Source organism: Conger conger, chromosome 9, assembly GCF_963514075.1.
Source record: "Conger conger chromosome 9, fConCon1.1, whole genome shotgun sequence".
Lineage (NCBI taxonomy): Eukaryota > Metazoa > Chordata > Actinopteri > Anguilliformes > Congridae > Conger > Conger conger.
The window spans coordinates 9,186,158-9,213,351 of NC_083768.1; the positions used below are offsets into that span (position 1 = coordinate 9,186,158).

Here is a 27,194-nt window from a genome sequence, read left to right on the forward strand (position 1 = left end):
GCTAGACAGCTGTCCGCAGGGTGAGTCAGAGTGCTAGACAGCCATCCGCAGGGTGAGTCAGAGTGCTAGACAGCTGTCCGCAGGGTGAGTCAGAGCTTCAGACAGCTGTCCGCAGGGTGAGTCAGTGCTTCAGACAGCCATCCGCAGGGTGAGTCAGAGCTTCAGACAGCTGTCCGCTGGGTGAGTCAGAGCTTCAGACAGCCGTCCACAGGGTGAGTCAGAGCTTCAGACCGCCATCCGCAGGGTGAGTCAGAGTTTTAGACAGTCATCCGCAGGGTGAGTCAGAGCTTCAGACAGCTGTCCGTCTCAGCTGCATGCGCGTGGGATACGTGTCTCGCTGAAGAGCACTCCAGCAGGAAGCACAGGGTGTCCGCTCAGCTGAGATCAAAGGCCCAAAATTACAGGCCTGGCTCCTTAATCAGCGTGCCACGCTGCCACCCCACGTTCCCATGACAACAATGGGTACATTAGGCAGGCGGTTCCCGTTTGAAAAGACACAGAGTTAATCCCTAGTAAGCTTGTAATTGTGGAGGGAGACTCAAAGAATCAGAGGAGCCATTATGAAGTGACAACGGACGCTGACACGGACACAGAGTTTTTCAAATGTTTCAATACATTGTAATAAATTGCATCAAGTTACCAGATGATCTTATCCAGGGAAACATACAATGTAGGAGAAGAAACAAGCACATTCAGCTTTGTCTGAACAATAGTACCAGACCTGGCTATGAACGTAGCATCAAGTAAGAATGCAACATCCCTGAAGCACAGATTCACGTTAACTATGCACTACATACAGAGTACACCTAATACCATGAAAAGTATAAGCTTAAAATAGCTCAAATACTATAACCCAATTTAGTTCAAAAGTGGGATTGCTACGGGGTGGGGGTGGCTTGCAGGCTATAGCAGTGGGTCTCCAGCAGCCTGGGAAGCCGACCAAACTGACCCTGCAATTTTGACCGCTTTGAGAAGATAGTCATGATGCCTGTAATCCGCAGAACTAACAGAAGCAGCCATACAGGGAAGGGAGATTGTGAGTAAAACCCTTTTTAAAGAGTATATTGTTTCCTTAGAATGTTTCTTTGAAAAGTCAGAGTTCTACTCCATTGCTTTCAATTACCAGTGGTGATTGTGACATCAGCATTGGGGTGTTCTGTTTGTTTCAGAACATTCAAATCACACATTTGTGACTTCACACTTTAAAGCAGAGTACACTTTCATTCCAACCAATTACTGCTGCCTTAATTGATTCCAATTACTCATTCACCCATATGAATTTAACTGCATCAAAAGCACAGCATAAAAGCACTGCATCAAAAGCACAGCATAAAAACACAAACAACGCATTCACTTTATATAGATTCTGTGCAAACCTAGAGCCATAATTCGGCAAATAATTTAATAAATTACGTAATCAAGATCTGAGGCTGGAAATGAAAAGCAGTGCGCACACAGCCCTCCATGGCACTGAGTTTGAGACCACTGCCTTAAAGAGAGTTAAACTCATTGTGGGCTGTAGCAGGGTGTGGGGTGAGCTGACAGCAGCCATGTTGTGCTGCTGCACTGAGACCAGCGATACGTGGAATATGATACATTATTTTACGTGCTTCAATGCAATATATTATTTTACATTCTTTAGGGCAATCACAATTTAATTATTAGGTTCGTAGACAGGCTACAATTGTCACTTTTTGAGGTCAAACTGTACAGTGACCACTTTAGATATCAAGTGTGATTCACCATGTGTGACTCATTTCATTCATGGATTGTTTTCTCCCGATGTAAGACACAATGTGCCCACGCAGCCTATCCTATTGCAGTTGTGTGGTTCGCCAACTGGCACATCAAATCTTTTTCAAAAGTTAAGAGGTTACAACCATGAATCCTCAACGAGTTACTTTGAAGAATCATCTACTTTAATTTGCTGGACACAATCAATTATTGCAAAGCATATTTAAGAGCAGGTGTATGTTGTTCATCACATGTGTAAACTACTTCCATACATATTATTCTGTAAATAATAAAAACATATTTTCCGTTCCCTGTGGATTTGAAATCAAATCTGGCCCACAGAGTCACTACCCTAAATCTTCCACCATACGGCTCTCTCTACAAAAACCCTCCGCAGTTTGCCACATAATGTCATTTGACTTGTATCTTCAGAAGAAGAGACTGGCATTGTGTTTAAATTAGCAGGATAAATTGATTGGTGTTCACAAAAATTCCACCAGTTCCCCCCAAAAAATCCCACCTGTTCCACAGAAATCCCCTTTGAGGAAATAGGAGACATTCCAGGAACGTCAGACCGGAGCATTTTTACACGTCTGTGTCAGTGTTCTTTCTGTGCATTTTCTTTCTCAAGCTCACTATACATAACCTTCCTTTCATTCTTTCTCTATCCAGGAAAAGATTAAAAGTAACATTACAGGTGCTTTAATATGTTACAGTTGATCAGGCCGGACTCAGTTAAACACTGGCTTTCAGCAGGCCCCCCTTCTGCAGAACATGAAAGGCACAGTGCCAAAACATTTCTGACATTAAACAACAACGCAAGGGCAACAGAGGGGATAGGAGTTGCGGGAAGCACGTCGGACCGGGAATGAGGTGAGGATTAGAGAGAGCATACAGACAGACAGACGTGAAATATGCCAGTGGTCACTGTCTCTACAGTACATTTAATGCACTAGGGAACTTTCACCAGGAAAAAGTCACAGCTTAAAAGAGAATGTATGTCATTTTTATGTACTCCAAATATTCCATTGGGTTATAGGAGTTGAGGGATTTGATGTACACAAGCATGAAATATCAAGCCTAAATATCAAGGGCAGTTTTTTTTACACACCACTCATCATTAAGTTATTAGATCGATATTACATTTAAATACAAATAAAAATATAAATAATGTCACGTGCAGAAAGCAGTTGTTGTCCAACGACTGCAAGGATGGAGTGAACGCACGCTGCCGCTACAAGCCTTCTCGAGCCGGCCAATGGAATGAGTCAATAACAGTCAGCCAATCGGAATCGGCCACATCCTGCCTCCATCGAGCGGCAAGGCATAGAGATCACCCACGTTCAGTCACACGGACTGTGATTGGCTGAACATGAACACAAAGCCTCACCTCTCCCGGCCCTGCCATTGGTTGACCAGGAAAACAAAGCCGCCCCATTGGCTGACCAGGAAAACAAAGCCTCGCCTCTCCCAGCCCTGCCATTGGCTGACCAGGAAAACAAAGCCCCCCCATTGGCTGACCAGGAAAACAAAGCGCCCCCCCATTGGCTGACCATGAAAACGAAGCCCCCCCCCCACCACATTGGCAGACCATGAAAACAAAGCCCACCCCCACGCCCGGGGGACTCACCCTGGAAGAAGCTCTTGACGCGGAGGTAGCTGACGCTCAGCCGGAGCACGGACAGCTTGTCCAGCTTGGAGATGACGTCGGGGGGGAAGGGCAGGAGGCTGGCCAGACGGTCCAGCTCCGCGTTCAGCCTGTCGCGGTGCCTCTTCGAGGGGTTCGACTTCTGATTGGCCGCGGCCGGCTTCCTGGCAACGGAAATGGACAATGTCTTCAGCCACACGGAGACGGGTAGGTGTACAGGCGCCGATCATTCGGGAAGTGGCGGAAGCAGTGCATTGTGGGCCGCTAAGCATCCAGCCGCGCTCGTTTGCGTACAGCAGAGGGGCGCATGTGCCCCACGAGCTAGGGCCAAGTCTAACGGGAGACTTCTCATAAAGCGTCTCAGTATTTCACTCTTTGTTTTGTTATATTTCAGGACAGTTTGTTTGCTTCATCTGTTTTTTGTCTTTATCCTCTCCTAAGGGGGAGGGGGGAGGGGGGGGGGGGGTCTAACATCTAACAAGAAACAGGTTTTTTCCCCCAATATTACATTACATTACATTAATGGCATTTGGCAGACGCTCTTATCCGGAGCGACGTACAACAAAGTGCGTACCCATAACCAGGGATAAGTCCGCTGAAAGACCCTAGAGGGAAGTACAATTTAAACTGCTACCTGTACAACAAAGATAAGGATAAGATTTCTTTTTTAACAAATAAACAAACAAACAACAAAGCATAAGTGACCAAACTTAACTATCCAAACACTGCTTACCTAGCCAACTAAAAATACCGATACACAAAGTAAATCACAGAAAGACAACAATTAAGGTTCACAGGGAGGTAGGGAGGAAATTATTGCAAAATAGAATCAATTGTTCGCTAATTTCACAACTGGAAAACAGAGTTAAAATTTTCCGGTTTTAAATTACTTTCCAAAAGTTATTGAACGTTGAAAAAAACTTGAGCTGTTGTTGTTACTCCATTCTAAGACACATGCAAGACTTTATATTCATTATGGGGGGGGGGGGGGGGTCAGTTTGTGCATGTTTATCTGCATTGAGGAGTCTTATATAACAAGTTGCAGGTCTCTTATCATCTTATCCTGTGCTGTGCTACTAATATATGTTATCAGTTGGCTTCCCTTGTGCTGTAGGTAAACGGGGGCGCCCTGGCTCAGGCAGTAAAACAGTCGTCTGGCAGTCGGAGGGTTGCCGGTTCGATCCCCCGCCCCGGGCTTTGTCGAAGTGTCCCTGAGCAAGACACCTAACCCCTAAATGCTCCTGGCCTTGCATGGCAGCCAATCGCCGTGAGTGTGTGAGTGTGTGTACGAATGGATGAATGGAGAAGCATCAATTGTACAGTGCTTTGGATAAAGGCGCTATATAAATTCCAACCATTTACCATTTACACCAGACAGAAGAATTCCCCATGAACATGGCATGAAATGAACGAATCATTATTACCAAAGATGGCCAAGCAGAAACACAAGACAAGTCTAAGCAATTTATTTTATAGCTATACGAACTATTTAAAAAAATCATTTTATAGCTATACAAACTACTTAAAAACTGCAGTTGCAGGTTACCCCCCTGTCTGTCCAGCAATAACTAACTTCTAAACTTTATGAATCCACAACAAGTAGTGCTTTATGTATTCTCATTATCTTTGTGCCGTTTCCTTGTCATTGGCGTTACCTTTAATGTTAACAACACTAAATGTTGAATTAAATATTTTTTCTCATTACAACCTGAATATTTAGCTCAAGGCAGAGTAGTGGAAATATTTGATTATTTACATTTATTTATAAAATGAAATAACATTGTATGAATTTATTTGATTTGCAGCGTAATGTTTTTCTGTCAAACCAACAACAGTTGAAGAATATTCAAGCAAAAAGTGTTTGATGCTAACTCTAAGATATCAACTAATGATTACATCACCAATCAACAAAATAACCCAAGATCGTTTTCTTAGGCTGAAGTGGCAGCAAAACATTATGATCTCACAGTGACGTTTACCTTTGACCTTTTGGATATAAAATCATATAAGAATGGTAAATGGCAGGCATTTATATAGCGCCTTTATCCAAAGCGCTGTACAATTGATGCTTCTCCATTCACCCATTCATACACACACTCACACACCGACGGCGATTGGCTGCCATGCAAGGCCCCGACCAGCTCGTCAGGAGCATTTGGGGGTTAGGTGTCTTGCTCAGGGACACTTCGACACAGCCCGGGCGGGGGTTCGAATCGGCAACCCTCCGACTGCCAGACGACTGCTCTTACTGCCATGTCATGTCGCCATAAGACATTTGTGAGAAATGTTGTCATAATTAGCGTATTAATGATTGAGTAATGGCCCAAAAAAACGTCATTGTGAGGTCACAGCGACCTTAACTTTTCAGCTTTCACCACTAAAATGTAAGCAGTTCAACCTTGACTCCAAGTGGACGTCTATACCAAATTTGAAGAAATTCTCTCGCGGCGTTCCTGAGATATCGCGTTCACAAGAGTGGGACGGACGGACGGACAACCCAAAAACATAATGCCTCCGGCGCGGTGCTTCTGATTTGTCATATGCAGATATGCATTCATTGCAAAAATATTGTTTTAAATACATATTATATCCATGAAACCAATTGCATTTACTCAGTGGAAATATAAAACAGTTGTTTTAAATGTCATTGATCAATCACACTCATTCAACGCACCTGGATGTGCTAACCAACAAATTAATTGAAGATGAAAATACTGCAACATGTAAAGTAAGGATTCCATGTTTTTGTTTTTACACTTTTGGGGGAAAGGTTAGGCTAATAACGTATACATATCATAACTACGCGTGGGCTTGCATAAGACAATTTTGCTAATTCTTAGGAGTTCGTCAAGACTGAATGAATCATTTTTCCAATGCACAAAAAAGCGGAAACGACTTCCTCCTGCGTGGAACAAAGAAAAATAGCGGGACACTTAACTGTTTCTGAACGGGCTTCCGTCTCTTCCTGCTGGCGTACATGCAATCCCCAGGTGGAATCATGATCTCGCGCCGCTGGAAATGTAACAGGTGCGTGTGAACAAAGGAACAGAAGCGTATTAAAGACTATAAACACGCATGCCTTTTGCGTAAAAAGTGTATTTAACTTTAACGTACAGGCGTGATTCAAAATCTTCAATGAGCAGGCAAATCGTTACACTGTCAGGGAAAGAACAATAATAATAATAATAATTATAATTATAATAATAATAATAAAATAAATAAATCACAAAACAATGAAAACGTGTCTTAAAATCACGTTTATTTACATTTAGCAACCAGATCCTATGATCGCAAGAAAGTGATAGTATAGCGTCAGATCATCTTCTATCATCTATTGTGTGAAACTAATTTATGTCGGATTATGAATATTTCATAATCCGACATAAATTAGTTTCACACAATTTACGTATGTTTTACAGAAATGACAAAAAACACGGATGCACTTACCGAATGGCTCAGAAAATGTGCACTAATTCCAGGACAGTTTCTAGAGTATATATTAGTTGCCAAAAGTGGTCAGAGCTGGCACTAGTTTATAAACGGTAACTCCCATGGGTATTGGGGGGAAAAAGTATGCGCGAGCTGTACAGTAAACTAGGGATCTTTTAGCTGGCAGAAAGTAGCAGTCGGAGTGGTTGACGTTATATACCCGATTTTGGTTGCGTTCACTTCCTTGTGTTTCAGGTGGCAGATTCCACTGAATGACAGGCCAGCTCTTCGCACGCGATCCTCTGCCTCACAAACACACTCCCCATGCGCGCACGCACACACACATACACACACGCGAGAGAGAGAGAGCGAGAGATACATTTCAGTGGATGGTGACACGCAATACAAGCCACTCTCCTGTGAGGTGCGACGCGTTAGCTACAGTGCCTACGTCTCCTCGGTCGCCTCAACTCATCGCGTAACACGGATGAAATATCGGGATTCGGAGTGTCCACCGCAACAGGTTCATCAATGAAACTCAGTTCGTATCGTTCGGAAGAGGGCAGGATTTGTCTGTTCAGGTGTTTCATAAATTATTTAAAGTATAGGCCTACCGTTTATCAATGTATTTAAAGGTGCATTGCGTACCTATGGACAGCTATCTCAGACGTGTGCACACTTTATGTTATGCACTTGTTATGGAATCCAAATGGGCGCTTTGACCAGTAAGGAGACGCTCGATGCGCGCGAGGGGGAACAAGTCAACATACATGATTTAGAAGAAAATAAAGGCGTCATTTAAGGACGTATTACACGAGCTCATAGGTTCAGCCAGCGGGCAGATAGCTTAGCGGTCACGACCACGGCCAGTTCGGATAAATTACTCGACACGGTATGTAAGGTTAAAGGGGTGCGTAGCTTTATGTTATACGTTGCGTAGAACATTCAAGTGATAAAATTGTATTTTGCATTTATTGAAAATATATGCCTGTTCTAGTACTCAATCGGCAAACGCCTAGCTGTGTTTAAGAAATACTGTTGATGGTGATGGGCTGTTCGCGCACAAAACAACTTTACTCATACTGATGCACTCACATTGTAAACGATTGGAAATGCATTTTATATTGGCTTAAAGTAATGTGTACCAGAAATCCTGGTAACTAAAGGCGATATTTATTTTACGGAGACACCACCAGGATTAGATGTAGGGGGTTAGTGCGGTCACATCCTGTCAGATTAAATGCACCGGTCAGTACGTTGGTAGGCTATACAAGTCTATAGTTTCGTCAGCAAGTCTACGTCTTATATACAGATTGTTTCTTTGATAGGAAAAATATCGACCAATAACATTTAACGTTTATTTAGAACCGCATCTACATGCCAAATGTAAATGTCCTGAAATTATATTAAATAAATCTCAATTCGACGTTGAAAGTGGAAAACCTTTGGAAATGCGTTTATTAAATAAACATAATAAAAATGCAAATCCATTAAGAAAGTGTATGACGAAGTTCGATAGGGCATTTTATCAGTTGTGTTGTAGACCTAGTAACCGAGTAATCGATATTATAAATGTGAAACTGGCCAGGGTGCAGGGCCGCTCATCATCTCTCTCCAAGAGATTTCCGTGTAGCCAACAAAGACTGATTGGACCGCATGCATGGGTATGGATGTTTGCAGTTTTACATAGCAATAATGCATTTGGACCATACATTTTCAGAACAAAACCAGGCATCCTGATACATAGCACATTTCGCCTTTGTACCAACCAACCAAATTGCCTTCAGACTTTCAGATCACACTACTGCAAATGAGCTATAGGACAGCAATCCCGCCAACGTAATCTTTAACCCTTGGGTTCTGTTTACTTTTTGGACACGTTGGCACTGTTCGCCGGATCAAATTGACCCAGAACATTATTGGGAATTGAAAGCAATACAGAAATAAATAGCAAATACTGTCTATCTTATTCCCAGACAATATAGATAAAATATGACTAATGCCTGTTGATTACCTGTGTGTCCAATTAATGAAACGGGCTGCATATCTGATTCTTAGAAAGGCAACATGAATATATGTGTGCATAGCTGTGCATGCAAGTATTCGTGTACATGTATATACAGAGGTGCGAGAGAGAACTTTGGATAAATGAGTAGCATGTGTACTCAAATTTCTTTCTTTTTCACAGAAAATAAGGCAAGGCCATGGAGCTTCAGGTTCGAAAAATCATTTTTCACTTTTAGTGAAAATTTAAAACGGGTCAATTACAACACAAAATGGAATTAACAGGTAACTATTCGAGCAAAGCCGTTTCTAGCCCTGCGAGCATTTGTGCCAAATAATTAATGAAATTAAGAAGAAGTAATAAATCACACACAAATGTAATTGACCTTCCTCCTGTTACAAAAATAAAAATACTGCACTGGGTTCTAGAAAACATTACATATTGCACGCACGCACTTCAGACTTCGCACGCACGAAATTCGGAAGTAGGAATTATTGCCAACTTCCCCAGAATCTCGGAGGAAGACGTACAGACCGTTGAATTAAACAAAGCCACCCACATGTTCAAAACGTTAAACCCAGATCTTTGAATGCGGAGCAAAAATCTAAGAGTATTGTAAGTAAACTGCGCCATCGGGTGGACAATCAGTGGTACCACGGGTTAATCTTACTGGGAGAAAGCAAATGCGATTAATAGCTAAAGTACTAATATCAACAGATCTACGTTCAATTATTTGCTAACGAGGGTGGACAGCGGTTCGTTATCGGTGTTTATGCAGAATCCACTTTTCATGGGAAGTTCTTTCATCCATTGAAAAAAATAATACATTGAAAACACATTGTTATGCAAAAATATGATTTAATAAATAGTTTTCCCCAAACCCGAAACCAAGTGCCAATTCAATTCATGAGGCCTAATCGCCATGACAACAGGTCTCCTGCTCCACCTGTATATGTGACGCAGCTAATGCCCAGTGAGAGACTGATAAAACGCATCCATCACCGTGATCCATTTTACACCGGGCACAATGTAAAACACAGAAGAGCCGACTCAGTCTTCAAGCACATAGTTTGGGTTCACCACCATAAAAGGGTCCTCTTCTTCAATGGGGTCCACCCCAAATTTAGCCCCCTTCTTCAGCCCTGTCTGGGTCAGCTCTATGAGGACGTGGTCCTGGAGACAGAGGAGATTCAGGGGGTTTAGGGTGAATGGGTTAGGGTTAGCACTGAGGACATGGCCCTGGAGACAGAAGAGATTCAGGGGGTTTAGGGTGAATGGGTTAGGGTCAGGCTAGCACTGAGGACATGGTCCTGGAGACAGAGGAGATTCAGGGGGTTTAGGGTGAATGGGCTAGGGTTAGCTCTGAGAACATGGTCCTGGAGACCGAGGAGATTCAGGGGGTTTAAGGTGAATGGGTTAGGGTCAGGCTAGCACTGAGGACATGGTCCTGGAGACAGAGGAGATTCAGGGGGTTTAGGGTGAATGGGTTAGGGTCAGGCTAGCACTGAGGACATGGTCCTGGAGACAGAGGAGATTCAGGGGGTTTAGGGTGAATGGGCTAGGGTTAGCTCTGAGAACATGGTCCTGGAGACAGAGGAGATTCAGGGGGTTTAGGGTGAATGGGTTAGGGTTAGCTCTGAGAACATGGTCCTGGAGACAGGCGATTCAGGGGGTTTAGGGTGAATGGGTTAGGGTTAGGTTAGCACTAAGGACATGGTCCTGGAGACAGAGGAGATTCAGGGGGTTGAGGGTGAATGGGCTAGGGTTAGGGTTAGGGTTAGCTCTGAGAACATGGTCCTGGAGACAGAGGAGATTCAGGGGTTTTAGGGTGTATGGGTTAGGGTTAGCTCTGAGGATGTGGTCCTGGGGACACAGGAGATTCAGGGGTTTTAGGGTGTATGGGTTAGGGTTAGCTCTGAGGATGTGGCCCTGGGGACACAGGAGATTCAGGGGGTTTAGGGTGAATGGGTTAGGGTTAGCTCTGAGGATGTGGCCCTGGGGACACAGGAGATTCAGGGGGTTTAGGGTGAATGGGTTAGGGTTAGGTTAGCTCTGAGGATGGCAATCTAAACTCACACAAAGCTGAAAGACAACTGGCAAGTGTCACACTCAACCACCATGTTACTCCTTTAAATATAAAAATGGTTGTTTTCTTGTGCAGCTAAAGGTAGGAGAATATGCCTGAAATCAATAACATGTATTGCCCATGTTTATATACCCAGGGGTCAGAAATGGCTTCACCGTCTATGCATTTGCACCAACAAAGTGTCCCAACTTCGGTGACCAAATCAGGTGTTTCATAGTCACACTTACATAATGGATCAGTCGGTAAAGCACTTTTTCTATCAGGCTTTTCTTGGCAATCAGTTCGGCCTCCGTCTCGATCTCACTCTCCATCTCTTTCAGGTACCAGTTGATCAATTCGCTTTTCTTTAGCGAGGATTCTTCGTCGACTGTACAATAAATACATAATCCTGTGTAAATGGTCGTGCTAAAAAAAAAGAAAAAAAAAGAAAAAAGAACCTAACCTTTCCCAAAAAGGTATGTTTTTTCCACTGCACTCAACTGGCTGTTCACTGCACTTATACCAGTTTACAAATGAACCATTACAATATCCATCCATGCATCCATCCATTATCTTAACCCGCTTATCCTGAACAGGGTTGCAGGGGGGCTGGAGCGTATCCCAGCATACATTGGGCAAAAGGCAGGAATACACCCTGAAAAAAATGCACTTCTGATGACAACTATGTTTAGAACAGCATTTCCTGTGTATTTTGCTAGTTTCTGGATGTGATGCCCTGACTTATGGTAGCACCTATGCACTTGTAAGTCGCTTTGGATTAAAAGCGTCTGCCAAATGACTAAAATGTAAATGCAAATGTAAGATGCAAGTCCCGAGTTTCAGAGCGCAGCTGGTCCCGGCCGTACTCACGGTCCTCCATTTTGTGCATGTGCAGGACGAGCAGGTTGGAGACCTTCTTGTACTCGGCGAAGGACATCTTGAAGGCGGGTTTGTCGGCCGCGGGGGGCTTCCCCGCCCCGTCCTCCATCGCCGCCGTCTCCGCATGTCCGTTAGCGCCGCCCCCCTTAGCCCCCTCCTCCCCCGGCACCCCATCCTGATCTGCGCACGGGGGGCAAATAGAGCATAAGGGGCAATTAGTCTCGTCCTGCAGTCAGTTCTCCTGACTGCGCTCACAGAGGTCCGGCTCCCAGAACTGGACTCAGTAAATTGTTGCAATTCAACAAAAAAAATTTTTTTACCACTAGGGGGAAATGGTGCGCTACTCAATCTAATCGCAACTGCTATCCGAATTCAAAATGAACTCAAACGGAATAACTGAAACATAGAAATGTTAACCTCCTGAAACCCAGGAGAGAGAAGTACAAGTACAAGTATTTATATTTTGACATAATACAATTGTCTGGGATAACAAAAACATTTAAGAAAAAATGTAAGAAAATATATATATTATTTTAATTGAATCTCCGGTATGTAAAGAGCTCTTGGAAGCCAAAATGTAATGTCCCTGTCAGAGGTCGCAGGGTCACGGGAGGCTAGCTCATACAGTGGTGTTAACATACAGATCAGAGAGAGAACAACTCTAACTCCCATTACGAGTAGGGAACAGGATAAGCGGTGACATAACCGTGTTAAACTGATGAATAAAACTGCACCGTGCAGGTCCTCGGTGTCCTCCTGCTGGTCAAAGTTGATGTCCGGGGAGTCCACGCGGATGATGGACTTATTCAGGAGTCGGAACGCCTCTTTCACGTGCTTGGGGTGAACCTGATGAGGTAATGAAAGCCACAATCAGTCTATGAAGTCGTTAAACCCTTTCCACCACAAGCTCAGTACAGTACTGAAATATCACTTACACACACAAAAAAAAGGGGCAATCTAAACTGACAAAGAAAAATGGCCATTTTACAATTCTGACAAATCATGAGTATATGATTGAGCCAGTAACTCATGAGCTTAAGATCGATACATCTTTCAGCAGAAGGTAGAGAAGACTGAAAGAATACACGTGCAATCAAAAGACGCGTCATGGTTTTGTAAGGGTCTGACCACGTCTGCCTGGGACAGCCCTGCTCTAGCTGCTGAATGAGGTGTGCTTTGTTAGGGTTGGAGTGAAAACCAGTAACAGTGTAACTAGGCGTAATGGTGTCACTAGGTGTAACGGTGTGAGTGTAATGGTGTGACTGGGTGTAATGGTGTGAGTGTAATGGTGTGATGGTTTGAGTGTAATGGTGTCACTAGGTGTAATGGGGTGAGTGTAATGTGTGACTGGGTGTAATGTTGTGGGTGTAATGGTGTAAGTGTAATGGTGTAAGTGCAATGGTGTAAGTGCAATGGTGTAAGTGCAATGGTGTAAGTGCAATGGTGTAAGTGCAATGGTGTAATGTGTCACTGGGTGTAATGTGTCACTGGGTGTAATGTGTGAGTGCAATGGTGTAATGGTGCGAGTGTAATGGTGTGAGTAATTGTGTAATGGCGTCAGTGTAATGGTATGAGTGTAATGGTGTAACGGTGTGAGTGTAATGGTGTTAGTGTAAAGTGTGAGTGTAATGTGTGAGTGTAATGGTGTAACGGTGTAATGGTGTAACGGCGTCAGTGTAACGGTGCGAGTGTAACGTGTAATGGTGTGAGTGTAATGGTGTAACGGCGTGAGGGTAATGGTGTGAGTGTAATGGTGTAATGGTGTAACGGTGTAATGGTGTGAGTGTAATGGTGTAACGGTGTGAGTGTAATGGTGTGAGTGTAATGGTGTAATGGTGTAACAGTGTAATGGTGTGAGTGTAATGGTGTAACGGTGTGAGTGTAATGGTGTGAGTGTAATGGTGTAATGGTGTGAGTGTAATGGTGTAATGGTGTAACGGTGTAATGGTGTGAGTGTAATGGTGTAACAGTGTGAGTGTAATGGTGTAATGGTGTAACGGTGTAATGGCGTCAGTGTAATGGCGTAACGGTGTAACGGTGTAACGTGTGAGTGTAATGGTGTAACGGCGTGAGTGTAACGGTGTAATGGTGTGAGTGTAATGGTGTAATGGTGTAACGGTGTAATGGGGTGAGTGTAACGGTGTAACGTGTGAGTGTAACGGTGTAACGGCGTGAGGGTCTGACCTCGTCGGAGCAGTACATGCGCGCCATGGCCTCGGACAGTCTGAGCATGCTCTCCAGCTGCCGCACCGTGATTCGCCAGGCCGACTTGAGCGTCCCGCTGCAGTCGCGCTGCCGGAGATGCTTGTACTGCTCCACCACGAACTCCGCCGCCGTCTCCGTGATCTGGGCCGGGGAGCAGGGAGGACAGGAGCCTCACGCCCCCACACCCCCCCACAGGGACACCCTGACCCTCACACACCCCCCCAACCCAACCCAATTACACTCTGACCCTCACACCCCCCCAACCCAACTCAATTACACTCTGACCCTCACAGACCCTCCCACAGGAACACTCAGACCCTCATGCACCCCCCACCCCCTGCAGGGACAGTCACACTCTCACACACCCCCACCCCCAGCCCCTACAGGGACCCTTTCCTGCATTTTCACACTTTGGCCAGAAGAGGGCAGTGTGGCACTTCATTACCATTACAGAAACACAACAGAAGAAGAAACGGAAGGCACTCACTTTTGGTTGGAACTGGCGAGCAAACAGTATGTATCTCTGAATCTCGTCTGTCTCATATACACGCTGTACCGATTCCACGTTTCTCAAGTGCAGGTCCACGATGCGTCGGGCAATGGCGTAATCAGTAACCTGCCAATGAAAGTACAACTCGCATCCACTTTTCTTTGTATATTCAAATGGTAAATGGTAAATGGCAGGAATTTATATAGCACCTTTATCCAAAGCGCTGTACAATTGATGCTTCTCCATTCACCCATTCATACACACACTCACACACCGACGGCGATTGGCTGCCATGCAAGGCCCCGACCAGCTCGTCAGGAGCATTTGGGGGTTAGGTGTCTTGCTCAGGGACACTTCGACACAGCCCGGGCGGGGGATCGAACCGGCAACCCTCCGACTGCTCTTACTGCCTGAGCCATGTCGCCCCCTATTCGTGTACATTTTCGTATTGGCTTTGATTTCCATACATCCTTTTCCACCAATGCCGAATTGAACTGAAGGGGAGACGCCAAGGTCTGTCTTCGCTTGGAATATGACGGCAGATATCATTAATTTTTCAAAGGGTCAAGCCCTCGAGATGATTCTGACTGGCTCTAAATGTCCTTCCTCCATTTGGGATGCATGACGCGTTTTACACCACTAGCTGCTCTTGCAAGACTAACTCTAGGGAATGCTAAGAGAACGTCTTGGTTGTGGGCACAAAATGAAGATGCCTAAATATTGCTCATTTATTAGCGTGGCCATTTTGTATGTACTGTATGATGCAGCCTTCTCATAGATGCATGCATCTGGCATAATGTACAAGAGACGGTTTTATACAAAATTGCTTTAAAAAAAGACCCTCTTATTAAAGATTCCTCTTATTCTTATCTCCACCTTAGAAGTGGAACACTTTGGATGATAAAACATTTATTTTTTATAAAAATGGTTTAGTTCATTATATTTGACATTACATTTAGCATTTAGCAGATGCTCTTATCCAGAGCGACGTACCATGAAGTGAAATACTCTAACATTGTTTGTAAATCTGACCAAAAGAAGCATTGGCCTACCTTGTACACTAAGTTCAGCTTTCACTCAGTTCAGAAAGAAACCCCCGAATGAAATGATAGAAAATGGCGGCCGTACCTCATTGCACTCATCCACCAGAATGAAGAAGAGGTCGAAGCGGGACATAATGGGAGCCGACATGTTGACGTTCTGCTTCAGGGACTTGGAGCGGTTGTAGCGCCCGTCAATGGGGTTGGCGGCGGCCAGGATGGAAGTGCGGGCATTCAGCGTGGCCTGGAGGTACATTACATTACATTACATTACATGTCATTAGGCTGACGCTAAAGGGCCAAGGGCCATGCTCAAGAGCCCAGCGGCCGTGCGGATCCTATTGTGGCTACACCGCGGAGCGAACCATTGACCTTGCGGGTGCCAGTCACGTACCTTAACCACTACGGTACAGGCCGTCCTGAGTTTACGGGGTTAACACGTTTAGACCCTTCCATCATACGGCCAACAAACCTACCAGGGGCAAGGGGGGCGCAAGGTGGGATGTGCAGGGAAGCCCTCAAGGTACTGCCGGTTCCCTGGTAGTTAACTGATGGATTAACGCCACTGATTGGCGAGAGATTTAACTCCGTAAAGTGCCCATAACGGGGATTGAACCACCAACATTCCGGGTGCCACAAGGCTACAGACAGCCCCCCGAGATCCTTCACCCCAGCCATGGTGGATGGAGATGATCGGACACACCTTCACCCCAGCCATGGTGGATGGAGATGATCTGACACCTTCACCCCAGCCATGGTGGATGGAGATGATCTGACACACCTTCACCCCAGCCATGGTGGATGGAGATGATCTGACAACTTCACCCCAGCCATGGTGGATGGAGATGATCTGACACACCTCACCCCAGCCATGGTGGATGGAGATGATCTGACACACCTTCACCCCAGCCATGGTGGATGGAGATGATCTGACACCTTCACCCCAGCCATGGTGGATGGAGATGATCTGACACACCTCACCCCAGCCATGGTGGATGGAGATGATCTGACACACCTTCACCCCAGCCTTGGTGATGGAGATGGTCTGCTGCTCCATGGCCTCGTGAATCGCCACCTGATCCTTCAGATCCATCTTGTCAAACTCGTCGATGCAGCAGACACCCTGAAAAGGACTCAGTCAGGCAGTGTGTACTTGAGACAGTGTGTACTTGAGACAGTGTAATAGTGCACTGTAATGAGCAGGCTTCCACATTCAACCAGTCAATTCACGCAGACGGAAGGGCTGCATGATATCAAGTAGCATTTCCTACGATTCTACGCGATTGAAAAAAACGAATCACATAGAATCGCAACGGATCTTCCTATCAACACCCAATAGACATCAGCAATGTTTGATGAAATGTTGGAAGCATTTCATGTACTCAGCCTGCCATGCTTGGTTGCTATTATTACGTTTTAAAATGTTATTAATTACATCATGCAGTCAAAGGAAGCGATAAGTTCTGACTCTAGATTTTCCATTAAAGACGAGTTGAAACAGAAGTTTCAAGAGCAGCAATTTTCCATCCAACTTCCGGAAAAAGATCAGTACTTAGATTTTAAGTCATCGGGTACCAGTGGACGTGTATGTTGATCAAATGTCTATCAATTTTCGTTTGTGCAAAAAAAGTGAAGGGGTCTGAAGCCACTCCCAGCTGAAATCGCTCTCCCATTTCATCTAGTCTTCAAAAGTAGCACGGTCATGCTCGTTTCAGTTGAGATTTGGACTAAATGTGTGTGTACAGAGGAGTGTACTTAAATTATGCATTTTTTTAAATCGGCATCAGTGTAACATTATCATAAATATGGGGTAAAAACGTTACTGGACGTGTTTGGCTTGTATCCCCAGCCGGTGTTACCCAGAAGGCTGTTACCCACCCTTGAACGCAGAGACTGGTTTATGGGCGGGCACCCACCTATTCGCTCACGCAATTCTGCCTGTTAATCCAGGTTCAAAACTGTAAGGTTGCATTTCTTCGTCAACATCTAAAAGCTGTCCGTCATATCACTGAGGCTAGCCAAGTTACGTTCAGTGACATATGTATGCTAACCGTACCGAATCTTTGTGGGAGTGTCATGTGATCGCCTGGCTGGGAGTTACCTTCCCTTCCGGAAACACGGGCGGGAGATTCAAGCCAAACGTTTGTCCTGAGAAGTTTTGCCGCATGTTTAGGAAACAGCTACACTGACAGATATTCCAAAAATGCCTACACACGTAATTTAACGCATTTAATCCGAATAATCTCAACTGAAACGAGCGTGACAGTGCTCCTTTAAGGTTAGCGGCGGCCCTGTCGGACTGAACCCCCCCCCCCCCCCCCCCCTTCCTCAGAACTCATTTCCGTGGTTACGTTGTCCGCCAGCATGAGCGCCCCGGCCTCGATCACAAACTCGTGCGACTCCTCGTCCTTCACCACGGCCGCCGTTAGCCCCGCGGCACTGCTAGCCTTCCCACTGGTGTAGACCGCGCGGGGCGCGAAGTCCTCCACGTGTCTGAGGAGGGGAGAGGAGAGGAGAGGAGAGGATGGGAGAGATTTGGGTAAAGGCAGGGAGCTTTCGGTAAAAACAGAATAAAAAATAACTTTAAATCTTTAAATCTATCTTTTTCTGCATTGTTTTGTCTTGTTGTGCATGTGTGCCTTTTGTCTTCACATGTATATACTTGTAAGGTGTGTGCATATGTATGTACATGGAAAAAAAAAAAAACCCCACTTTAAAAAAAGAGGCTAGCAAGTAATCTAGCGACATATGCAGCATAAATCGTAACAATGCAAACACACCCATAATGCATATAAAATATTGTACTCCTGGCATCAGTTCAGATATTTTTCCTACTACATATAACATTTTCATATGCAAAATGAGTACTTAGATGATCATAAATATTCAAATTAACATCAACTTCTACCAACTTTTTGAACATGTGTTGGCTACTTTCCCTGAAAAAGTTGGCAAATCTGCCAGCAAGTTTACCCCAGTACTGCCTTACCGGGGGGTTCTGTGCTACCACACTGACTGAAGGGGATTCCACACCAAGGGGATGTTTTCACCAGCTTTTAAAAATGAAGCATTACTGCCACCTGACATCACTCATCCCTGCATCACGCGCAGAGGAAACTGAGCTGCACTCAGGGACCAGAGCCACGAGCAGAGGGAACTCAGCTGCACTCAGGGACCAGAGCCACGAGCAGAGGGAACTCAGCTGCACTCAGGGACCAGAGCCACGAGCAAAGGGAACTCAGCTGCACTCAGGGACCAGAGCCACGAGCAGAGGGAACTGAGCTGCACTCAGGGACCAGAGCCACGAGCAGAGGGAACTCAGCTGCACTCAGGGACCAGAGCCACGAGCAGAGGGAACTCAGCTGCACTCAGGGACCAGAGCCACGAGCAGAGGGAACTCAGCTGCACTCAGGGACCAGAGCCACGAGCAGAGGAAACTCAGCTGCACTCAGGGACCAGAGCAGAGGGAACTCAGAGGCACTGGAGGACCGGATCACTGTGTGCTAAAGGAGTTCTGGCACCCACTCACATAGGGAAGTTACTGTTGTACGAGGCCAAATGTTTTCTGGGACCGATGTCAGTCACTGCAGTAAACGCACAATTAAAACGCGGAGTCACTGACCTCAGTCCCTGGTGACGCCTGATGGCCACACACACCGCACACAAATTTATCAAGGGCTTAAAAAAAGAAAGAACAAACTCTTCCTCTGACCGAGAGAAAGGCCATGTTCGAATCAGCCTCCTAAACCAGTGTCCTTAAAGTATGCAACAGAGTTTAGAGTTTACTGCGCAAAATCTCATTGCATACGATACAGTATGAAGTATTTCAAATAAGTATTTTTTGGGAAAAATATAATTCATACCATTTTATAACATTTTCCAACAGTACTGTGGAAGTGTCGTAGGAGGTTCTGCTCTCCATCTGCCCGTGGTCACTGCTCATTACTGTTGCTGGTCCTGTCTGCCCATGATCGGGGCGGCCTGTAGTGTAGTGGTTAAGGTAAAGGACTGGGACACGCATGGTTGGTGGTTCTAATCCCGGTGTAGCCACAAAGCCGTTGGGCCCTTGAGCAAGGCCCTTAACCCTGCATTGCTCCAGGGGAGGATTGTCTCCTGCTTAGTCTCATCAACTGTACGTCGCTCTGGATAAGAGCGTCTGCCAAATGCCAATAATGTAATGTAATGCTCACTGCTCATTACTGTTGCTGGTCCTGTCTGCCCGTGGTCACCGGTCATTACTGTTGTCAAAGCTGGGCCTTGTTTCTATAAAGCGAAGCGGCACAATACATTTATGGGACCAAAATGGTCGATCACTTCCTGAAAAGCGTGTTCCCGATTATACGCAACAAATACCCCAAAAATAAGTACATCATCCTGTGACTTCAAATACACCACATTGCATTTTGCCTACTTACCATAGCAACTTTCTCATAGTGTACTCAACACCTTTACTCAATGCTGGACAAGTGCACTGATTCAGACAGCAGCATGAGATCGTTTGGAAGTAGCAGCCTTTGGAAGTGCCAACAGCCTGCCATGCGTTTGATACAGCCAGGCAAACATTTCCAGAGTGCATTTTCAAATTCACACAACCTCATTTTCCAATACAGAAAAACCTATTCTCAGTTCCAACAAGCTATTGGTGTTAAATTATAGTCCAATAAACCAAGCAATCTGCAAATATTCTACTACTCTGTTGTTTTTGCCTGTGCGGGCATGTAGAGTCTTTAGTTGATGCATTGTGAATTAAAAAAAGGAGATTAGATTTCTGAACACTATTAGACTATAGACATCTTTAGTACTGGCCCATTGAACTGCCTAATGTCTGAAAGCAATGTCGGTTTAAGGGCCCAACAGCTGCACTGATCTACACTGGGCCTTGAACCACCAACCTTCCAGGTCCCAGTCAAGCACCTTAGCCACTAGGCTACAGGCCGCCCATACACAGCACACACTAGCTCATCATAGTCTCCAATCAAAAACTTGGTGTAGATTTCTGTGTGTGTTGGTGCTGGACTAAAACAACAACCTGCTCCCACACCGGCCCTTTTCAGATAACAGTGGACATACACACTCATCGAGAACTTTATTAGGTATTCATTAGTTTTTTTTTTCTACTGCTGTAGCCTGCCCACTTAGCGTTGTGTGCTCAAGAGATGCTCTTCTGCATACCACTGTGGTTATTTGCGTTACTGTCACCTTCCTATCAGCTTTGACCAGTCTGGCCATTCTTCTCTGACCTCTCTTATTAACAAGGCGTTTCTGCACCATTCTTTGAAAACTCTAGAGACTCTAGAAAATCCCAGGATATCAGCAGTTTGAGATACCCAAACCACCCTTGTCTGCACCAACAATCAATTCCACAGTCAGTCACTTGGATCACATTTTCTCCCCATTCTGATGGTTGATGTGAACATTAACTGAAGCTCCTGACCCGTATCTACATGATTGTATGCATTCCACTGCTGCCACACAACTGGCTGATTATCCAAATCGCATGAATAAGTAGGTGTAATAAAGGACAAATGTTCCTAATAAAGTGCCCAGTGAGTGTAGGTTCAGTGTCGTACTTGAGGAACTGGCTCTTGGAGGTGCTGGGATCTCCCACAATGCACACATTGATGTCCCCCCTCAGGGAGGTGCCCTCCATGGTCGTCTTGGCAACGCCTCCAAAAAGCATGAGGAGAATACCTCTCTTTATCTCGTCGTTTCCTGGAATCACAACCATAGAATGTCAGGCAAAACGAACAGCCATAGAATGTCAGGCAAAACGGACAGCCATAGAATGTCAAGCAAAACGAACAGCCATAGAATGTCAAGCAAAACGAACAGCCATAGAATGTCAAGCAAAACGAACAGCCATAGAATGTCAAGCAAGCTTACAGTAATAAATTAACACTCTTGTTAGGATCTCACAGTAATTACCCCACTGTGGCCAACAGAACATTCCGTATCTTTTCTATCTTTGCGTTTCTGCTGTAACATTGGCCATTAGCATACAACTGCATCCAATAAAGTTTAAAGCTAAAGCTGTACTAGCAGCCATTAACATGCAACACCTGGACAAACAATGGACGTCAAGAAAACATTCATTAAAAACATTTGGCATGCATGCCCCCGCCATAGATATACATAAGTCGCTCTGGATAAGCGCGTCTGCCAAATGCCATTAATGTAATATACAGAAATGATTTTCCCTACGTTTGAGCGTTTCCCTTGCCACTGCAGAGTTTATATTGTCTTTTGCTGCACATAGCAGGCCATTTAATGGTAATGTAACCATAATTCCCGCCCAGGTGTTTGTAGTCAGCAGGTCGGTATGGAGGGGGAGGTCCCGCCGTACCGTGAATGGTTGGGAACAGACTGGTGCAGAGGTTGTGGTAGAGGTTCTTGTCCTGACTCATCTCGAAGACCTTCTCCCACTCCTGCACGGTCATCTGGTTCTTCACGCTCTCCGCCGTCTGGTTCTCCTGTCGGAGCTCTGTACCGCCAAACTGAAAACACCCCGCTCAGATACAGCCACAAGTCCTCCCCCCTTACAACATTAACCGCAGGGCTCACACCGTATCCAACGAGCCTCCCCTCCGATCTCCATGTCCTTTTAATGATGCATTTACCCTCGTAACAATCATTTAAACTCTTTATTCTCCAGGAGCTTGGAGGTTATTTCATAACACTGGGGAAAAACCCAAACGACAGCATCTTAAGCAGTGAAAAATACCATGGTGGACATGGTACGTGGTTACAGGAAAGCCGAAATGTATAAATAAAGCCACAAAAGCAGCCTAATGGATAATGCCTTTAGCTAGTTGAAGAGTAGACTATTTCGTTTAGTTTTTTTCCCCCCCCGAAATTCCAAGTCCAGTGTTCTAGAACGCCATCGCTTGCAGTCACCAGCAGTGATTGTGACATCAGCATTAGAGTGTTCACTTAAGAGCATTCTGATCACAACTTAAAGGATTAATGAAAACTTCCAGGGTCACACGCGCAGCACATGCACACACACACTTTTTAAATAAGTCACTGGGAACACCAAACTACTCCACAGATCTATTGGCTGCATTCCCAAAAACACTCACCCGGGGGTTGGTGGGGGCCACTTTGCAGGCCAGGAAGGCCAGCCGGTAGGACAGGTCTCTCACGCCCAGGGCTTTCAGGCCCTGGATGCCGTCAGCCTCGAACCCATCCCTGCCCGTCACACGGCTGCTCGTCTCCGCCCGGGTGCCTGTGACGCCGAGTCGGTCAAAAAGTTTAAAGTTTAAATAAACAAAACAAACAAACAGATGGACGCACCGCTGAAGCCACAGGAGTATGTGGCGAGACTGAATCTGCTGGGTGATTCTGTCTACAGTCTAATTACATAGCACACATTCACCACAGTCTGTGACTCACTCACTCACAAACACACACACACTCGCACAGCAAACAATTACCATCTTATCCAGTGATTTAGTCGTGTAATAAGCCTCAAGTTCGTTGTCCCTCAAGTTGAAAGTAGCTTGCTTTAAGTTACCATTTGCTTGACAAGTGTAATCCTTATCCCACTGGCAAATCTTGAAATGAGTCAAACCAGCTCAACTCATTGGCAATATTTTTGTCTGATTTAGGAAAAAAAAGAATGAAATATGGTCGAGATTTGTTCTAGACTTTTTTTTTTTTTTGTGCGTGCGTGCGTGCATTTTAATAACTGACATTTTAATAACTGACGCTTTGGGCGACAGGTGTATAACGGATGCCCAAATGTGCGATAGTTTCCGCCGCTGTTTGAAATGCAGAAGTTGCCAGAAAATAAATTGGATGTCAAGCCTGCTATCAAAGCAAATGGGAGTCCTGGCTCCCGCAGAAAGAGGAAATGACTAAATCATTACCCTTCAACAAGCCATCCTTTCAATTACATGTTTTCAAGAAATGTTTTACAGTTGTACATTGGGGCCTCCTTACACAGTGAGGTAGCTTTTAGAAAGTAAATGTATATTGGTTACTGCAGAGATATCATATGGTGTGTATACCTTGGATATGACACATATCATATGGTGTATAAATTGGATACGACACTGATATCATATGGTGTATACCTTGGTTACTACGGGGACATATCGGTGTACTGTATACTTGGGTTATACAGAAACATCATATAGCGTATACCCAATCGCATCCCATGGAGGGCCCAGAGTATGCAGGCTTTCACTCCAACCAATCACTGCACCAGCTGATTTCACCGTTTAACGCACCAGCCAGACAGGAGGGAGCCAATCAGTGAAGACTTGCTGGAACGAAACGCTGCACACTGTTGACCCTCACTGGCACACTATTGGGCAGCCCAGGTGTATATCCTGATCACTACAGGAACGGCATATTGTGTATACTTTGGTCACTACAGAGACATAGTATGGTGCACACCAGGGCTCCTCAATCTTTCCCAGAAAGGGCCGGTGTGGGAGTCCCAGCCACACGCCTGATTCTACTAATCGACCGTTTAAAGGACCTCGATTAGTGGAATCAGGAGCGTAACCGCTTGGTTGATTAGTGCCGGCGGTCGGCACGGAGACGCGGCGCGGTGCAGGCTGGGGTTGCCGTGGGGACGCGGCGCAGGCTGGGGTTGCCGTGGAGACGCGGCGCGGTGCAGGCTGGGGTTGCCGTGGGGACGCGGCGCGGTGCAGGCTGGGGTTGCCGTGGGGACGCGGCGCAGTGCGGGCTGGGGTTGCCGTGGAGACGCGGCGCGGGGCAGGCTGGGGTTGCCGTGGGGACGCGGCGCGGTGCAGGCTGGGGTTGCCGTGGAGACGCGGCGCGGTGCAGGCTGGGGTTGCCGTGGAGACGCGGGACCTGCGAGGGCGAGGGCGGAGACGTCGGGAACGACGATGAGTGTGCCGGTGAAGTCGCAGCGGTCCCCGGCCTGGGCCGACTCCACCGCCTCCGCCCGGAGCACCACCTCCAGGCTGCGCGGGATGGAGCCGCGAGGGAGCTCGGCCTGAGTCTCCTGGACACGCACCTGCCCGTCAGAGAGGCCGTCAGAGAGGCCGTCAGCCAACCAGCCGTTACATTACATTATACTACAATAAACTACACTACACAACAATAAACTACATTACACTACAATAAACTACACTACACAATAAACTACATTACACAACACGAGAATAAACTACATTACATTACACTACACAATAAACTACACAAACTACAATAAACTACACAACTACACAAACTACAATAGACTACACTACACTACATTACAATAAACTACACTACACTACAATACACTACACAACATTACATTACATTAATGGCATTTGGCAGCCATAGAATGGCTCTTATCCAGAGCGACGTACAACAGTGCAAAGTGCATACCCATAACCAGGCATAAGTGTGCTGAAAGACCCTAGAGGGAAGTACAATTTCAACTGCTACCTGCACAACAAAGATAAGGACCAGGGCCTATTTGATCAGCGGAATTTTTTAATAATACTACACTACAATAAGCTACATAACAATAAACTACACTACATTACAATAGACTACACTACATTACACTATATGTCATTCGCTGACGCTTTTATCAAAAGTGACGTACACTTGATTAGACTAAGCAGGAGACAATCCTGCCCTGGAGCAATGCAGGGTTAAGGGCCTTACTCAAGGGCCCAACGGCTGTGCGGATCTTATTGTGGCTACACCAGGTCAAACCACCGACCTCGTGGGTCCCAGTCATGTACCTTAACCACTACGCTACAGGCCGGCTTTGGGGGCAAAATTATATTGGGGTGACATGGCCTCAGGGGGTAAGGAGGGCTGGCGTTTCATTCCCCCGCCCTGGGTGTGTCGAAGTGCCCCCGAGCAAGACAGACACCCAACCCCTAAATGCTCCTGACGAGCTGGTCGGCGCCCTGCATGGCAGCCAATCGCCATTGGTGTGTCAGTGTTACTCTTCAAGGGTTCTGAATTTCTGTGTGTTTACACTAGGACTCGGAACTGTACCGTCCTCTCAGGTCCACTGTTGCACTTGTTCTTGTGTCTGATTTGCACTTTGTTGTACGTCACTCTGGATAAGCAACGTACAAAAGTCTGCTAAATGCCACGTAATGTAATGTGTGTGTGTGTGAATGGGTGAATGAGAAGCATTGCAGCGCTTTGGATAAAGGCCCTTGTCATCACCCTGACGGCACAAGCCAGGAGCCCCAAGCGGCGGCGGTACCTTCTGGAAGTCGACGAAGCGCGACTTGTTGGTGTCGAGCATGAACCGTCGGCGGTTGGCGCAGACGGGGTTCTTGCAGATGGAGGGCTGTGTGTACTTGAACTGCTGCTCCACGTCTTTGATCAGCGACTGGCAGTCCAGGCACAGGAACGAGCCGCTCACCAGCTCCGGGTGAACCGGGTGCGTCCGCACCACCTGACCGCTGATCCGCAGCAGAGTGCCGATCCGGGCCGTCGACAACTCCCGGATCCTGTTCGCATTCAGAGGACGCGTTATCTGCGCGCTTCAGGAACATCCGAGCAGCTGACAATTATAATACGTATCATTTAGCTGACGCTTTTATCCAGGGTAACCTTAATTATAATACGTATCATTTAGCTGACGTTTTTCATCCAGGGTAACTTGCAGTTGATTAGACTAAGCCACAGTGTGGCTACATTTAAGAGCGCAACACAATTCACCAGAATACAAATACAGCAATGGACTGCATAGTGTCCACTGTGGGTCGGGATTACAGAGTGTAGACTGAGTCACGCCATTTAAAAAAATATTTTTTGTATGGTTCCTAGTTTCTACGAACGCCCAAGAAGGGTGGAGACCCCCTACTTTTGTCTTGACGGGAAATCCGAGAAGGCCACGTAGAACTCCTTGGACGGCGGAATGTTCCCATGGTCGCGGGCGAACTGACGCACAGCCCGGCAGAGGAACGGATAGACCCTGGAAACAACAATGTCAGGGAAGATGCAACCTTTTTAAGGACAAATACATGATTCCTAGGCTAAAAAGCTGCCATTTGGGAATAAAAGGCAATAAACCCGGCCCAAAATTAAATTAAATCAAACGAACAATGACGAATCAAAAATGCATTAGTACTTTGAAATGGCCAATATCCACTTTGGCTAACACCTGCGCGATGTTGCATTGAACGCGTTTTACTACAACGTTTTTATAGGCTAAAGTATACGGCGAGCCTATAAACTATCACGATATAAAAGAACATAACAATGGACAAGGATATCGACTTTACCGGTAATATTCTTCTTGTATAGTTGTAGCAAGTTGCTGATTGTAGTGCTCAATGTTGGTGAAGTTCACGGTAAGGGTGTTTCTCTCGGGCCGAATTAGTTCCTCGGCATCAGGCAGGTAGAGTATGTCCCCATTTTTGTTCTGAAATCTAAATGATTAAATTGAGTATAAACCTTTTACCATTAGCTAGTTTGAAATGAAATTATGGTTTGGGGAAAACCTAAAAAACCGCAGAGACCAAACATTTATAAATGAACAATGATACAACTTACTCCTCCAAAAATTCGAGAAACAGCTTTTGACACTTCTCAGACAGATCATCTCTAACTTGCACTCCTGTGGCAGCATTTTCAGCCGTTGGGTCCATTCCGAGAAATATGAAACGGTAAAAAGTGAAGAGGATTCAATTTTCCCCGCTCATGTGAGCGAATTTTCACAGAGCAGTCGTATGTGAAAGGATGCAGGTGAGAATAATCAATTA

At 45.7% G+C, this 27,194-nt stretch overlaps 2 protein-coding genes across 2 annotated transcripts in view; both read right to left on the reverse strand.

Moving 5' to 3' along the window:
• ahrrb (aryl-hydrocarbon receptor repressor b) overlaps window positions 1–6,401 on the reverse strand; it is a 38,020-nt gene extending 31,619 nt beyond the window's left edge. Inside the window, exons 1-2 of the mRNA XM_061254472.1 lie at window positions 6,321–6,401; window positions 3,361–3,546 (exon numbers count right to left, since the gene is read on the reverse strand). Of these exons, the coding sequence (XP_061110456.1) occupies window positions 3,361–3,546; window positions 6,321–6,382 (248 nt within the window). The 5' untranslated portion in view covers window positions 6,383–6,401. The remainder of the gene's footprint in view (window positions 1–3,360; window positions 3,547–6,320) is intronic.
• Window positions 6,402–9,654: 3,253 nt separating this feature from the next.
• mcm6l (MCM6 minichromosome maintenance deficient 6, like) lies at window positions 9,655–27,194 on the reverse strand. The gene is made up of 17 exons (XM_061255032.1): window positions 26,986–27,194; window positions 26,715–26,861; window positions 26,294–26,404; window positions 25,688–25,937; window positions 24,319–24,484; window positions 22,575–22,720; window positions 21,839–21,989; window positions 21,066–21,207; window positions 17,847–17,988; window positions 16,511–16,618; window positions 15,584–15,739; window positions 14,453–14,581; window positions 13,945–14,106; window positions 12,495–12,606; window positions 11,752–11,940; window positions 11,130–11,269; window positions 9,655–9,989 (listed from the first exon to the last, which is right to left on the reverse strand). Exons 1-17 carry the CDS (start codon window positions 27,078–27,080, stop codon window positions 9,867–9,869), a joined length of 2,469 nt encoding a protein of 822 aa, XP_061111016.1. The 5' UTR covers window positions 27,081–27,194; the 3' UTR covers window positions 9,655–9,866.